The sequence below is a fragment of the Perca fluviatilis genome, chromosome 3, assembly GCF_010015445.1.
Source record: "Perca fluviatilis chromosome 3, GENO_Pfluv_1.0, whole genome shotgun sequence".
NCBI lineage: Eukaryota > Metazoa > Chordata > Actinopteri > Perciformes > Percidae > Perca > Perca fluviatilis.
In genome coordinates, this window is record NC_053114.1 from 34,500,238 (window position 1) to 34,517,694 (window position 17,457).

Below are 17,457 nucleotides of genomic sequence, written 5' to 3' on the forward strand. Positions count from 1 at the left end.
GGTTCAGCTTCTACACAGTGAACCAGTGCAGTTGTAAAGAAAGTTACAGCCAGGCACAGCAGATTAATGGCTGACGTTCGACTGAAAGGAGGGACATGCTTTCATTATTTATAACAATCTAATACATTATTGCATATGGAGCAGAGCTGCAGAAGTGGCCTGTATGTTGAATAGTTTGGGTAACATGTCATGGCGTGTATATGGTATCTGCCATCTCCAAATTATTAATACATTCTACGCACTCATTCACTGCACGCTACATGTGTACATATGTATATACTTTGGTACATAATGCCTAGACTGTCCTCACCAGGGAACCAACAGCATTGTTTGTTCAAATGCTTAAAAGCAACCTCTGTCCATGTTTTCCATACAAGTGACCTTCTGAGATTATGGAAGTAATGACTGTCTTCTATTGATAGAAAAGGTAGAAGTAGTCGTGTGAAGTGGGTAGACTTCCACAAAAATGCTTTGAAAGGAGTTTGGGGAAGTTAGTTGACAAAGTACATGACTTTTAGACAATGTCTCCATTTCCTACATTTTGGGAAAGTCATTTTTTCACCAGTTTATACTACTATTTAGGGTAAGATTTGTTTCTGCAATAGCCATTAGATGTATTTACATTTACTGTACCTCCCTACATGTACGTATATAGCAGTTTTTCACAAGCTGCGCTCAAATTGCCTTCACATCGAGAGATTTACAGGAAACGATGCATGCGTGTAATCTCGGCCTTGGCGTTTACTCTCCTTATTCTGCGTCAGATCTGTAGCCTTCTGTTTCTACTATTAAATTAAAAAAATGTAAGTCAAAGAGTGCTTACTGTAATATTTAGTCGCACTTCCTGTTACCATAGTAACCATGGGTCACCAAATTAACCAGGGCAAAGTCTTACAACTTTAACCATGATGTTCAACCAAGTATTCATAGCTGACTAAACTTTGCCGAACCCTACCATAGGCGAAGAGACATTTTTAAATGGTAATATTGCTAAAACACACACCACCGGTCAAAAGTTTAGGGTCAAATTTCCATTCCACTCCATTACAGACAGAATACCAGCTGAGATCAGTTGTTGATCAGTTTTTTTTAATCAGGGCAGCAGTTTTCAGATTACATTATGTGCTTACATAATTGCAAAAGGGTTCTCGACTGTTGTAGAAAGAAGTGGCTGATCTTTAATAAAATATCTACATTGCCGATTATCAGCAACCATTCATCCAATGTTCCAAAGGCACATTCTGTTTACTAATCCGATATCATTTTAAAAGGCTAACTGAGAAAATATTGGAGAACCCTTTTGCAATTATGTAAATACATAATGTACTGCTGCCCTGGTTAAAAAAAAAACAATGCAACTGATCTAAGCTGGTATTCTGTCTATAATGGAGTGGAATGGAAATTTCTAAGTGACCCCAAACTTTTGACCGGTAGTGTATTGGACAAAAGGTATGACCTTGCACAATACCCAATTCTGGTAATGCCTACTGAAAACCCAAATTGATTTTATAATTTGACTTTCTATTTACTGACTTGAAGGTTTTTAATTCTGTCACTATAGTCAGTTTTCTAGCAGCTAACACATTTCAGCTGCTCTATCTAGCAACGCTGGTTGCTGCTTTTTTAAGACAAACAGTGCCAGTATGCACTGAACTCGACACAAATGATGTCAATAAAGAAACCATCTGTAATGTTATAAAGATAGAGCAACAAAACAACCCCTTCATGGACTTCCCTAGAACTGGTGTATCTAAGTGTTCCTGTAACTGTCACTTGTTGACATAAGTGACAGTAATGTCAACAACTGAAAACAGTCTGGCAACAGTCATGGATGATACCTGTGTGATTAACCCTAAGCTGTATGACAGAGTTGTCCAGTTTTACACATTCACACATCTGATCCTCCGGCAACAGACTGTATATTCCAATGTTTTCTTCTCCCCTACCAACAGAGTTGACAGATCTAACAGCAAAATATTGTAGGGAAAACAGTAAAAAAATGTTCTACTCTGAAAAAAAAAAAACTAAGCCTTCGGGGTAGTTTTTATTTTTATTTTTTTGCACCTTGGTGTGTTATTCAAGATTTTCGGGGGGGTGTAAATCCATTTACACGCCTGGAATTGTGATATAACACCTATTGCTGCCGCATGGAAACTGTCATTAGGCAAAATCATCTGTCCCCAGCCTGAGAAGACAGACATTGATAGGAGCCATAACAGGAATTTGGAAAGATTTTTAATTACAAAAAGAGAGCAGGTGCAGACTGATCTCATAAAGTGGCGTATGTATGACACGGCAATTCGTATGCCATTTTGGCGTGTTATCAAGACGCATAATTGCTTTTTAGCGTGTTTATCAACGCTGTTAGGCCTCCATTGACCTACATTACATGTGAATTTTCGCCGTAGCGAGTAGTAGGAAAGGAGGTTGGTTGATTGGGGTGGTGGATAGGTAAAACACAGGGCTTTCACCCAGGAGAGCCGGGATCATCAACCACTTTTTTTTTTTTTTTTTTTAAGCCTTTCCCAATGTTTCTTTCCTAAACCCAACCGTTTATTGTTTTCCTAAGCGTGTGACGTTGGTCACAGTCGAGTTTTTGTCTGTTTTTTTGTGTTACTAAAGCCTTTCCCAATGTTCTTTTCCTAAACCCAACAGTTTTTTTGTTGTTGTCGTTTTTACACGCGTGTGACGTTCTCGCGATAGCACGACACGTTCTCGCACACTCAAAATGCGTACAGATAACACGCCATTTGGCTTTAGGAAAGTAGCGTGTATGTTTACGCAAAGTCACGATGCCATGTTGGCAGGTGATATCTTTTGCATGGCAACACAAGACATGGATCATTTCTCACACAACCATAAATGGAACTTTTCTTCTTGTAGTCTGAAGGGAGTGGATACTGCAAAATATTTTGCTGAATGGGGGCTTTGCAGTTTCCTCCTCACGTATAATAAAAGGCATTGATAGCTGTGTGTGACTGTATACGAGTGATAATGTGACTGAGTGACTGAATGTGAATGAGCTGCAAATCAACTCTGATGTTGCAAAGATTTTTATTGTAGTCTTTCAAAGCTATGAATATGTTCCTCATAGATACACAAGTGAAACAAAGCTGACAATGAGATCCTAAAAAGCTGCGCAAGTTAAAATAAGTTTGGATGAGGAGGATTATTTTCCTGCCAATCTTTCGCCTGCTGCCTGGCTGTCTCCCTCTGTCCCTTCATCCATCCTTCATCTTTCTTATGTTCCATCTTTGAATAATGTATGACTGTTAGAAGTTGTGACCACCGATGCATGCTTGTTTATATAAAGTAGACTAACATAAGGACGTACATTACACGGATAAATAGTTGTGTGTTACTTACATGTGCCTGAGACCCAATATTTTCCAGTATTTGCGCCATATAAGATCTCAATGAAGCCCAAAAGTTGAACTTTAAGTTGGCATTTTCTAAGCAAAATGTGTAAAAGCCGTTGTGCACCACGTTAAAAACCAAGTGCACCTTATTTTCCTTTTAGTTTCTCACATTTGTGAACTACTGCTACGGCTTTTATAGGTCTGTGTGAATACATAACTCAAACCCTCAAAGCTATTATTCCATTATAACTCAAGTCTGTAAAATGACATGAATTTAATTTTCAGTCAACTTTAATTGTTTCCTGGCTACACGCACCATCTGATGCAAACAGAATTTGACAGCCTAGACATTTTTTATTTTTTTATTATGCTGTGATATTTTTATTTACTAACATGTTTACCGCTGTTTTTAGTGCCTATTACTACTATAGTATGAATTATGTGAGGCATTGCTATTGTAACAAATCAACTTGAACTACACTAAAACTCTTTATACATTCCCAACACAACACCCAGAGTATTATTGGTCACTAGTACAAAAACAGGACAGCCATGTAACTGTACTATGTATCTTTTTTTTTCTCAGGGTAGACTTGCTGCTTATCTGCTTACTGGTTTGGCCTGTAGACAAATTGGCAGTGTGAAGTGTCAGGGTGAAGGATTTACTACTGGATTGGGCTGAGCCTGTTCCTGTAGTGTTGTATTCTTTCCTGCTGGAGAGATTCTCGTCCTTTTTTTCCAGTATGGGTCAACTACGTTTACCCTCCAACCCACCACACACACATAAACGCACCCATTTGCAGCACTCTGACAGACTAATCACTTTAGACCTTCACTGGCCTTCAACGGAAAAGACACCATGTTGTTAATGAAAACTCGACTCATTAACATGGGTCAGTGTGGCCTGGCTGTGCTCACATGCACACCTTTTTTTTCCTTGCATGTGACCAGCGTAACCTGACAGTACTTCAGGCCTAATCCGAGTTCTATCTCAGGGAAGCAGACAGACTGAGGAGCCCCGCAGCGTGGCACTACCGTCTTCCGCTGGTCATTACCGGCTCTAGGCCTCTCAACACGGATAGAAGCAATGAAGGAGAACCTCAATAAATGATCAGTGTGCTCTGCCAGCACCAACGCATGCTGCATCTGCTGCCTCCCTGTTGCTGGAAGACAGAGTCCCCATCTTGCTCCCTCACTGATTATACAACCCATAACCTCTCCAGCATAATAGTATAAACCATCCAAAATTTGCCATGCAGCAGGTGGATGCGTCTGCCCAGTCTAATGACCTAAATTTGGCTAAGGAAGTGGTTGATTTTGCAGAACTCAAGGACTGCAGAAGCCCACCTCTTCTAAAGCCCCAAAGGGATAAATGAGGCACATTATGCGGTGAAGTTTGTAATGATGCTTTTGATTAGTGAGTTGTCAGGAGGTATTGGCCCTACGCTCATCACAGCGTTGTTTAGCACTTTAAGGCCTTCATAAAGATGAGTGTTTTTTGAGAAAAGATGAAAAAGCAGGGGGCATGTGCCTAATGAAGTCTCAGGCTTATAGCCCCTCTCATGACAGGATAATTACACCAAATGCTTCCAGCGAACACTTCAAAGGACACTTCATCCCTGTGCCAACACCACGCAACACATCTCACCAATCAAGATAGCCTGACCTAAATCAGGTCCCCCTGGCTTGTCTGTAATGTCTCCCGCCCACAGACCCACTGGACCTCTGCGGAGTCAACTGCAGTAAGAATCACAACCACACTCAATGTAATTGAGGAGTACAATTAGCATCCAGGAATTTGTCTTTGTGACACTGCTGCAGAAACATGTTGAAAAATACGATTTTGAAGTGCAGCTGCAAAACTGTGCAGCTATATTAAAGTTACAAATCTTTATTTTTTTTAATGATGAATGAAATCAAATGAAATGATGGTGTGGCCCTAATTGACTTTGTAGTTTGCTCTGTCTTTAAGTACAAAAGCTAAAGGTCAGTTTAAAATTGCAGGTGTCACAATGGATTTAATTGATGTTTTCACGGCAGAAAGCATCAAAATGTCTATAGAAAATTCTTAAATGACTCCTGGCATAATTAAATACGCTGCTGTGCATCCATGCACCCAGTATGTCCAATTTCTTTTTTTAAACTAAATGTGTTAAAGGTCCCATGGCATGAAAATGTCACTTTATGAGGTTTTTTAATATTAATATGAGTTCCCCCAGCCTGCCTATGGTCCCCCAGTGGCTAGAAATGGCGATAGGTGTAAACAGAGCCCTGGGTATCCTGCTCTGCCTTTGAGAAAATGAAAGCTCAGATGGGCTGATCTGGAATCTTCTCCTTATGAGGTCATAAGGAGAAGGTTACCTCCCCTTTCTCTGCTTTGCCCACCCAGAGAATTTGGCCCACCCATGAGAGAGAGACATCATGGCTTTCAAACGAGAAAAGTGGCAGTTGGTCAAGGCCACACCCCTTGCCCCCCCCCCCGCTCTCCTCCTCAATAGCTACAGACACAGAAATGGCACATCCTAAGGAAAGCTGATTGTGGGACTGGCTCTAGTGGCTGTAATTCTGCACCAAGGCTGAATTTCGGGAAAGAGACTTCAGATACAGTATTAGGGGACCACTAAGGTCTATATAAAAGCATCCAAAGAGCACCATGTCATGGGACCTTTAAAATACTGTCTAAATCTTCATACATAACCTTGTTGTGATTACAAGCAGGCATGTGCATTGGTCTGTGCGCGCCAGTCAGAGCACCCGCCTCCTACTTCACAAAACTGCCCTTAGCTTTCATGTAATGTGGCCCAAGCTTCCAAGCCAACAGCGCTGTGCAGATATTGCACCGTTTTGCATGTTGTTCACATACTGCTGGGTAATATTAAGTACGTAACGAGACATTCAAAATGCTCCCAAAGTGCTTTTTCATCCAATGGTGAATAAGATGTCTGGATGAGATTGCACACGTTTACGAGTCACTGGACACTTTTTCTAGCGAATCCAGTAAATATTTTCTTTCAAAGTAAGTCTGGGATGATAAATTAGCTTCTGGGGGATACGATAAACCATATCACCACAATGCGAGTGCCTGGGATGGTCTCCTCTTCACGTCTTGAGGGGAATTAAATTGAGGGGAAGTAAGCATGGGGTAGGGAGTAAGGAGAAACTGCAAAACTGTAGGAGCTAACTGCATTAAAACAATTTTTTGCGAACGTTTTACTTACAAAGCCAGCAAGCAAGGCTATTTTGATAATTGCTGAGACTTTCTAACTGGCATAAACCGCTTCCGGCGCTTAAAGTGCTAGACAGGAGCAGGCTGGAAATCTATTGTGACATGGTGAGAAAGAAATAACATTTAGATGTGTTAGAATGGCTCCACTGAACACATTTTAGATTTCCCCATGAAAAAAACAAAAAAAAACAGCCACGCTAGACGTTGGATGCTGCATAATTGACAAACAAGCACTGCAAACTTCTCTCAGTCTACTCTGAAAATGACTCCTGGACGAACGGGTGGCACAGGAACAGATGGAGAGAGGCCACTTAAACACAGCGTAATGAAGCGATCCACAGAAAATTCACTCGTACAGCGTGCATTTCTAATGAACCCAGTGAGTGTTTTGTCTCATTTATTTTGGTAACTCACACCTGATGCATTTTTTACATATGTACAGACTGCATTGCTACAGATGCCATATTCCAGAGTTGTTTTCATTTGCTGATAAATACTAGAATATGCAATGCGGCATAAACTTGGAAAACATATGATGATTAGAAACATTAAAAATGCACTTTTACATAATTTGCGTATATAAGACTGGCAAAAGATGGCAACCTCCATCTGTCCAACGAAAATATTTTATTACAGAAAGCCATCAATGCACTTCAAAACAAGCTATTCCTGTTAAACATCTGTTTAAAGATCAACAGAGAGATTAGAACATGTGGTACATATTTCCCTCCTTATCAGAGGCAATTTTTACACCAACATTTTCACATTTGCTGATAATGACCTCAGGCTGTATTTTTCAGCAACACATTAAACATTAGTAGTGGTAAGTTGTTCCAGTACATTTTCAATTAGCTTCAACACAGGCGCTCACTTGGAGGGAGAAAAGGTGGGGGAGTAACAGGTACCACACTCACAATAAATAAATCATGACAGCAGGTGCAGCTGAATATCAGAGAGGACTCTTGTGATGATAGTGGATAGTATGGAATCTATTTCCCAAATCACTACTCCGCCTGAGCAGAGCCTCTTCTGAGATTTTTTACATTACTGACCATCACTCTGTGTAAGATTATCCTTGCCTGTCTTTTCCATCACTGTACCTTTCTGTCACAGACAAGGCTTCAAGTGCCCTCTTTTACTCTGACCCTCAATTACCCGGCCCAATCATTTCAGACAGGTGTTGAGGTACAGTAATAAACCCTCGCCTGATGCTGCCGAGGCAGCCTCTCTTTTAAAGCACCTCTGAGGGCTCTGAAATGACTGAACTCGGTGTTGATCAGGCGCAGTGACCACAGTTGACTCGGGGCTGCCGGCTCATAGTGTCGAGTGATAAAGAAAAAAGAAGTAACATTACCACTTATTGCTCTGTATGGACTGCATAAACAAGATCAGATGTGCTTAGTGTTGGCTAGGCAACCGTGCTTTTATAGTGGGTAGACCATATTCTGAAGAAGAAAAAAAAAAAAGGTTTATTGCTACAATTTGTGTGCTTGTCACTCACTCACAGAATCATAGATAGTGTTATAGTCATCATCTAAGTTTTTAGTAGCTTCCACTAGACACCATTTACAGTAAAGAAAGTAAGTTAAATTGTCGGCGGAGGCATTGAGAGAAAATTAAAGACTAAAGATAAACTCAAATCCCCAGCACTTATATCCACACTTATACTATACATTACTGCTTAACTGTGTTGCAAATGGAGTCCTTTCAGTCACCAGGATGTGCCATCGCTGCATCATAAACTTTGTAGAGTGGTAACGCAATAAAGTCCACAGGGGATACACAGGTTTATCATATTCATCCTATTATAGACAGAATTTTAAGGAAAGAAAACAAAGGAGACAAAAAAATACTATGCCATATTGACTATTAACTAGTATTTAACCAATATGTGTACATTCCAGGCATTGTTAGAAGCTATCCTATCACCGTCAGTCAGTCAGTCAGAGGATATTAGTTGTGTTGTCCACCCACACAGGTGTTTTCAATTACTCTGGCTGATTAGACTCATGTGCACAGGGATCATTAAGTGTTGGCGGCGCAGTAAACATGAGCTGGTTATTGCATCGGAAATGAGCGTCGGATTCATTCTCTTTACTAGTGCAATGTTTGGTTCATTTTCTACTCTTAAATGCCCCGTCACTTCATAGTCACACTTTGGGATCTACCGGAGGATAATCTCAAAGAGACATTTGGTATCTTCTTTGCTGAAGTACTGTACAGCTTTGATATACAGATCTTCCGCTGTAAAAAGGTCTCAATGTAAAATCACAATTACTTCATTACGCCTTCAATTTTTGACTCTTGCAGATTGTCATGACGCATTTTCTATTTTAAACAGTGTGTGCATTGTTAATGACTGGTTCCTGATGTGTTCATTCATCCTTTGTGCTAAAGAAATCTACTCCAATTCACTCCATGGCTCCTTCATCACACGTTCCCTGAGTGGAAGAAAAAGCAGAGACTAGTGTTCATTGTTGCTGCATAGAGCGTGTGCTGCATTGTGACCTAGAAAGAATCTGCGGAACCCTTCGAGCTGGGAAACTTATCAAGCTAAATTAGCCTACATACCGCAGGCACGGGTCAGGCTAACTGGCAGCGGAAGCTGCCGCAGCTTACCGTTAACACTCGGGAACGCATTTTAAAATGGAAAATTAGAAGGGTCATGATCCACTGCAGAGAAACTACAGCAACATTTGGGTGATGTCTGGCGACCAGAAACTTTATTCTTACAATTCCTTTTACCTTTCTTTCAAAAATATCACAGTATAGTGTTTGCGTTTTAAACGGTTCTCAATCTAAATCTAAACGACATTTAATGAAAACGACTTTCTGCTCATTGCAATAACTGCAAACCAACAAAACTGTCTGTATTGGTGTCATAGCAAGCTTGTGAAATAGTGTACATTTGGCAGATGATTTCTTAACTCAACTGATTAAGTCCCTCATGCAAGTTTTCAGCCTCCTCTGGGCCTGAGAAATGAACGTCTCACATTAACAACTCCATGAGTAAAACGTCGGCAAATCACACAGCAAACACGTTAAGTAATTCAAGGATTAGAGGACTCATACAGCCCAATTCCCTCTGGGCAGTCTGCCAATAGTAAAGCACGGTCCAGTTGCTCATGAGGTGTACGATGCCACAACTGACAGATCTGCAGAGAAGCTCGTTGAGAGATGAGCCAACACCATGCATGTAGACGTATGCATCCAGATATAAATGCAGGTGCTGCGACTTAACAGCAGGAAATATATATATTTTTTAAATATTCAGGAGATGTAGAAAATGTAGTAGTGTGGGGAAAAAAAACAACCTCTAGTCATCCTTCACAGTTTCTTTCTCGTAACTTTGCAGCTACTAATAATATAAGCCAAAGTCTTCTTTGTTTTTGATTTGAGGACTCTGTGAGCAAATTTAGTTAGATAGAGATATTTGCAAAAGATCAGCAAGTTCATGGATGTCAGTTGCCATGTTTGCAGTGAAGATCACCTGAGCTTTTGGTTAGCACATTATCAGTGTGTTTGCATTTACAGTCTGAGACTCATAATTCCTTTTTTAAAGTTGGACAGAGAATGAATTAGGGTTTTAATTCTAAACACAGTGAGTGACTTTGTTGATACAACTGTACTCATGTGTAATCATAAGAGCCAGAAAAGAGAAAACACAATGCTATTCAGCTGCAATTATGTTGCAAACTCATATGTGCACTAGGGCTGTAACGATATGTGATATGAAACCGAAAGCGCGACACTCAGATCCACGAACCTGTGTCGCGCTGTGAGAAGGCAGAATGCCGACACACCCCATTCCAACTCCCAGAGTTATCCTTCCCGTCCGGATCACAAGATCACATTGCAACTTGCGTTTTAAGCTCCTCTTTTTTTCTGCTTGTGGAGAGCTGCGTGACACATGAAACTATATTGATGATGACCGGCGAGTTAAATCGGTCGTCCGAGAGTACACCAGGCAGACACACAGCTGACAACCTGCAGGTGGAGGTGCTGGAGACAGGCTCGGACATACACGCCGCGGGCCGCTGTGGACTTGTGTCATTCCCGCAAGCGGTTTCAGGAAAGTGGCTGCATGTGTCCGACAACGCACAGAACATCAACACCGGTACAAGCCTACAGCTGTTCGCAGACACGGAGTGCGGAAAGTGTGTAAGAGCCTTCCGGACAGGTGAAATGAGACTCTGTTTCCTGTGCTCTCTTTTGGAAGGCTGGCTGCCAAAAATCGCACCTTACCAGCTAATTAATTAGCCTGAGTCAACTAGCTACCAGTAAACAGAAGGTAGTGGCTGGTGGCTGGTGTGTGCACCAGTGTTTATGCGGTTGCGTGTCGGCCCGCCCCCACATTTGGCGACTGGCGAGTGTTCATTTCGGACCCTGCACAGTACTGTCAAACAGTAGCCATTTAATTTACTTTGTAAATGTAAGAGAACTTGACTGAAGAAGATCTCCACAATGGAGTTTAGTTCGGTTTGTTTTTCCAACAGTATTTTGTTACAAAGAAAATTATAGCTTTGGCTATTTATTGATGTTACTTAGGTATATTGTTAACAATTTGCATAGTTAATATTGTTCTTTGGTGTTCAGTTTATACAGATTTTTCAAATGTTTTGTATCCCCTCAAAATCTCTCTTTTTTTCTCTCCTAAACCACTGGGCTTAATTGCTTAATGGTTTGAGGAAATGTATCATTTACAAGCTGCATGAACACGGAGTGTTTTCGTTTCACAATAGATCGTTGTGGAGAGCAGAACATGCTGATTGAAGGTGCTAAAATGTCAAGTATACAAGGGCTTGGATTTTAGGTGTTGTCAGCAAACCAGTGCGATTTCAGCTGAAGTGCTTTCTATTCATCAAACACTCACCGCTGTTGCTGCTGATGACAGAAGCAGTGAGGTTCACTTTGAGTCAACACTGAATTAAATGCTTTAACAAGATACATGTCCATGCAGGTGAAAATTTGAGTAGTTTATATTGTTTGACATAGATATTACAATAGCACTGGAATTAAAATATGCCTAAATGTATAAGCATCAACAGCACTGGGTTAAGTGTTTGTGCCATAAAGCTATAGTCTATGGCTGTGTAGGTCCATCTCATTCATCCTGGTAGCTGCAGTGCATCATCAAGGCAAAAAATTAAAAAAAAGTCAGCCACTGGACTGAGCTTTCACACCACTCACCTAGGAAGGCTCCTTTAGCTCTTCTCTCAGGGCTGAAGAAGCCTCTCTGATGAGTCGTGACACGCCTTCAGTGCTACAACCTCATTCCAGAGGATATTTAATTCTGTCTTGATGTAGCATACAGCTAATTTACAACACCTGTCCACAGGAGGCCTCGGCGGAAATAAAAGCTATTTTAAAACCATGAACAAATAATTAAGGATTTATGGATGAAAGGCAATGTAATAGCAAGCTGTAAAAGGTAAACACAGATCTATTAGCAGCTGTGAATAAATCTTAGCTTTTGTTAAACCTACCTGTGGGGGGTAAGTCGTTGGGATGTAAATCATCTGGACATTTCCTGTAATGCAGTATTTGGTACGCTGTCACAGAGATTTATATTAAAGTGAGATTCACAGTGAGCACTTTTAGTTCAGTTTCTTGCATTTTGCATTTGTAATGCTTCTGAAAATACCAAAATATGAGTAATAATGAAGCCCTGTGAACATTAAAAGGGCCCTGTGGAGTTTTCTTGTAAACAAACAAAAGTTTACATTTAGTGTTACTCACCGAAACACATTGTCTATATCCTTGAGGTCTAACAAACTTGTCGAGTGCATTTCCTTCCTCATAAAACATCTGCAAAGCCATTTTGTAGGTATCTTAAATTCTACTTCTTTCCTGCGTTTGCAGGAGCACTGCTGCATATCTTGCGGTGTAAGCGCCACCTGTTGATCAGTGGAATAGTGTGACACTACTTTTAGGACTGTGTATCGCGTCCGGAAACGGGCATCCACTATTTGACAAAGGGCTCCATCGCACTACTAGAGGTCTTAAACTTCACAGGGAGTATTTAAGTAATGCCGTGGCGGTGCAAAGAGCCCTTTCTTATGCTGTGCTGCTAATGGTGCTGTCATGTAAAAATCACTCCAGAAGTGCATGTGCTATGTTTTGTGTTCTAATGATGCTACCTTAACCATTACAGATGCTCTCAGATACAGATGCTTAGTCTTTATCCATTTCAAAATGTTTTCGCATTGTCAAACGTTGATGTGAATTTGACCTGGATAATAATACATGTCTGTACAAAAGGTCATGGCAATCCATCCAGTACTTGCTCAGATATTTCAGTGTGGACCAAAGTGGTGTACTGCCGCACCAACAGACTGACACTGCCATCTATAGAGCCGTGGAACTAAAAAAATAAATATATAGATGAATATCTCGATCTAAATGAAACATCTTTCTGGCCAAAAAATGTGTTTCTCTACAATATCTCATCACTTCTCTCTCGTGCTCTCCCTTTTCTGTTGCAGGTGGTGGGTCAGATAGATAAACTAACGTCCGACTTTGACTTTGACCTGGAGCCAGATGACTGGACGGTGGCCACAGCCAGCAGCACGTCCAGCAGCGAGCGAGGTTTGGGAGAGGCCTTCAGGCTAGACTTCCTCAATGCAGATGTGCTTTCTGATAGCTGGGAGTTCTGCAGCTACCTGGAGGCTGCTGGCGCCGCCGCCCGAATACCTGGGGAGCAACCAGGAGATCTGCGAACGGAGCTGGGCTGCGGGACCATCCCCACCCAGACGCAGACCCCCACCCCGCCCCCCTCCACTGCCTCCGTCTACTCCCAGATGAACGGCGGGCTGCCCATCCCCAACGGGCCTCGCATTATTACTCCCGATTCATCCAGCGAGGAGGCCAGCAGCTCCACGCACAGCCACAAGACTTCTCGTACATCCGGCACAAGAGAAAGAGTCCGCTTCAGTGACAAAATTCTGTACCACGCGTTGTGCTGTGATGACGACGAGGAGGATGAAGAGCAAGAGGAATTACAGGTGGACAAGAGTGGCTGTGCTACACCAGATAGCGATAGTGAACCCGGTCTCCTGTCAAGCTCAGTCACCCCCAAACGTTCTTCCTCTGAGCACTCACTCCTCCATAACTGTCTGGACCCTTCTTATGTCTCCTCGCCAATGAAGGGGATGACGGGAGCTCACACACTACCCAGGAAAGGTCTCTTGAACCCCGGCTGCCGCAAAAAACTGTTACGAAATAGCAGCACACAAACTGTCTCTGACAAGAGCACCCAAACTGTACTGCCCTATATTCCAACCAAACAGAAAACAAAGGACCACTGAGAAAGTTTATCATAAATCTCATGAAGAGGACTGTGCATTATTTAATATTAAATACATAGCTCATAGATTAATACACAAATTAATTAATTACTAAATAAATAAATGATATATGGGAAATCACTCGACTACCTAAAGTTATTCTGAGGCTCAGGGAAAACACGATGAAATGAAGCAAAGCAGATCATTAAGATGAGAGTTACTGGTGGACCAAAAGGTTAGTGCCTGTTCTGATGTTGAAAGATACACTGAACGGATCCCCTATGTGTAATAATTTGAAACTATGACAGAGGTTATAAAAGCAATCATTTTTACTAGAAAATGTTAAGTGTTCAAAATTTGGAAGGGAAGTGTGAAGAGGTCCTTTCCCCTCCTCATACTATAGTTGAAGTCACAAAAAAAGAAAATGCTTGTTCCTATAATGTGGATACAAAACACTGCACATTCTGTACTCTGAATCTGTATAAACATTGTCTTTTTTCATGTTCCAGTTATTTCAAATGTCAAAGGGATTGTTGCTTTCAGCGGGATAATGTATCTAGATGCACATGTCAAGCCTCTTCCTCTCTTTGATGTCAACAAACAAGTTTAAGCGAAGAGCCAGAAAACACCATTTACCTGCCCTTGATTTTATAAATCATCTCAATGTGATCTCTTCTTGGTCTGCTGCAGAAAATAAGAGTGGCAGTCAGAAAAACATATATAAAGTAATATGAGAATGTGCGGCCCACAAAAATGACATTTCCACTTGTTTAGCTTTGTCCGTGCCCGACGGTAATGCCATTAGTCCTTGGATCCGAGTGAAATAGAAGTCCACAAAAAAGTGCTTAAGGTTTTGTCTCTCCATTCAGTTGCCCAGTGGGGAATTGAGCAGCATTGTATTCACAGGGCTAACGCCAATAGCCATTCCTGATCAATATGTTAGAGGGAGGTTGCAGTGAGCGGTCTCTCTGCTGAGCATGCATGCCACTCTCCTGGGATCTGTGAACAAAAACTCACAGTCAGATCTATTTACTCACACTGAGCGGAACAAAAATTAGAACCCTGGCCCTAAAGAACTGACATTTTAAAAAATGTGTGTCCAGGAATGATAGCTTGATGGTGGAAAGAGAGAGTGTTCCTGTTCAAAGATTATTTATTTTTTTGTTACCGAGCAATAATCTACCCTGGGGAACGGCTTTGTGAGACTGCTCCCCGGGTCCCCTCATTCTTACTTTCCTAATGTTGTGTTTTCGAGTTTGAAAAGAAAAAGTAAAATGTCCTAATCTTAAAGAGGTACCGGTACTTGCTGACTCCAATGAAGCTGACCTTTGTGCCACTGATCACCTAATGTGGACTTAACCTTCCGCAGTACATAGAGATGCTTATATTTTCTTTCACATATTCAACCATTATATTTAATGCTTCCATATATTGTAAGGGAGTTTTGTGAATCATTTTTCACAGTGATGTTGGTAGTTGGAACACGCTGTGAAATTTACTTTTTGACCTCAGAATTACAGGCGTTTTGTTGTTTAGACTACTTCTTAGGTGATCGTTAAGTGGAACCAACAAGTTCACGGAAGGCTTGTATCACGTGGGCGTGCCGACAATTTTGTTGTCATTACTTCCTCATGGGAACAAATTACAACAAAGCGATATTTGGATGCCACTCTGAATACCAGTGCTGGTATTTCAGGGATTGTCCTCGACAACTGGCCACTGCAACACTGTAGATTATTAGGCATCCATCCATAACAGCCCACCTCTTTGTTTTTTTTTGTGTGTTCATGTATTACAGTTATTGTATAGCGCACTGCTTAAGGGAATTACAGCTGTGCTGTTTAGGCAGCATCGAGCCTCAAGAGCCCGATATAAGGGAAGCAGAGTGAGCACTTTTACACCAGGCAGCTTGGTAGAAGCCACACAAGCATCAATTGGCCTGAAGCTGATGTGCTATACATGCATATACCAGAAGTAATTTGGTGATTTTTTCCCCCCTGCTTTTGTAATGCTTTCCTTTTGTCGTGCTCTGGCTCAGTTAATCCCAGGTACCTGTGAAGAAAGAGGCACTGAAGAGAGATCAATGGCTCACTCCCCAAAGCATTGGCTGCCATTTCCCTGCTAGATTGGGGACCAACAGGTCATCACAGCCATTAGCATAAACAAACAAAGCTATGCCGCCACACAGGCAAAGCATCAATTACAGGAAAACAAACTAAGCCCTTATTATGATGCCTATACACCCACCAGACATTACAAAGTGAGAGGGAGTTTCCTTTTCCAATCTAAAGATTGTATAAGTCATATTTGCGATGAAATCACCTCTTCAAATATAGAGCTGTTTGGCACTGCCGCAGAATACATTATCATTGGGGACAGATTTGAGATATTTGGAAAAAACATTAGCAACGTCTCTTTTGCCAACAGGCTCATTATTCATATCTAATAGGGCAGAGCTTTGTCCTCGGTTCTCTGTAGGACAAGGATGGGAGGCATCCAAAGGTTATGAAAACCTGAGCACACTGATGCCAAATCGTCTGCCTAACATGAAGAGTATTTTATGATGCCAGTGCATAAAAAACAAATGTGTGTTTGTGTATGACTGCATATGTGCGTGTCTCTTGTCTGTATGTTTACTGCCTTTGTGCCTGCACATTGTGTGAGGAGATAAGTGAGGTTTTTGAATTACACATCGCCTAATGTTTAATTTCATATTTCACTGTCACAGCAATTAATGGAGATCAATTCAAAAAGACGCCGCACATCCCCCTGGAAGTCATTTGGCCAGACTTGTCCATAAGACAAGATTAAACAAAATCTATTTTAGAAGGCTGCAAAGTGAGTCATGCCATCTGTGTTTTGACATCAGCAGTGGGCATGCATTGGTTCACATCCCTATGTTGAGTGACTGACAAATAGTGTAGAGCAAAACCACTTTGAAAAGGTGACACCAACACACAGAAACATACGCCACCAACCCCTTCCATACACACAATTCATATATAATTACCACACTTCACTCTCTTTGCCCCTTGCCCCCATCAGTGAGCAGAGGAAAACAGATGACAGATCTCTGTTTTCTTTGCTGATTGGTAAGGGTCCATGAAGCGGAGAGCTCACTGATTACTATGGATTGGCTAACGGCTGGGGCTACCTAAGGTTGATTTGTTTCATCTTTGTGGCATTTATATCCTGTCGCTACAAGAACAAACTATTTCTACCCCATCTCCCTCGTCCTTCTCCTACCTGCAACCTCTTTTCACCAAACACCCCTTTTCCATTTATATTGCTGGTCGGCCACTGCACCTCCACTGCATCTTCTACTGAGCTCACAAACAGATGGGACACTCATTGTATGTCTTCGTTTCGGTCAAACATGCAGAAAGTGTGGTGCCACTAAGCAAAATGCACAGGACCCAGATCTCAGTTTGAGGAGCTCACTGTTCCTGATGAGACAAGGTCAGCTCCAGCGGTACAATGTGTTGAACTTCAGGTGCACTGGATGGTTGATACAGGGTTACATGGCATGCCGTGTACCCCATGTAGAGGACACCCCCCATGTTATGTACACACAGACACCGGTTAC

General features: G+C 41.6%; 1 protein-coding gene across 1 annotated transcript in view; it reads left to right on the top strand.

The window, feature by feature from the left end:
- Positions 1–15,161, top strand: part of insyn1 (inhibitory synaptic factor 1) — a 45,648-nt gene extending 30,487 nt beyond the window's left edge. The window contains exon 2 of the mRNA XM_039795541.1: positions 13,071–15,161. Coding sequence (XP_039651475.1) covers positions 13,071–13,892 — 822 coding nt within the window. The 3' untranslated portion in view covers positions 13,893–15,161. The remainder of the gene's footprint in view (positions 1–13,070) is intronic.
- The last annotated feature ends 2,296 nt before the right edge of the window (positions 15,162–17,457 follow it).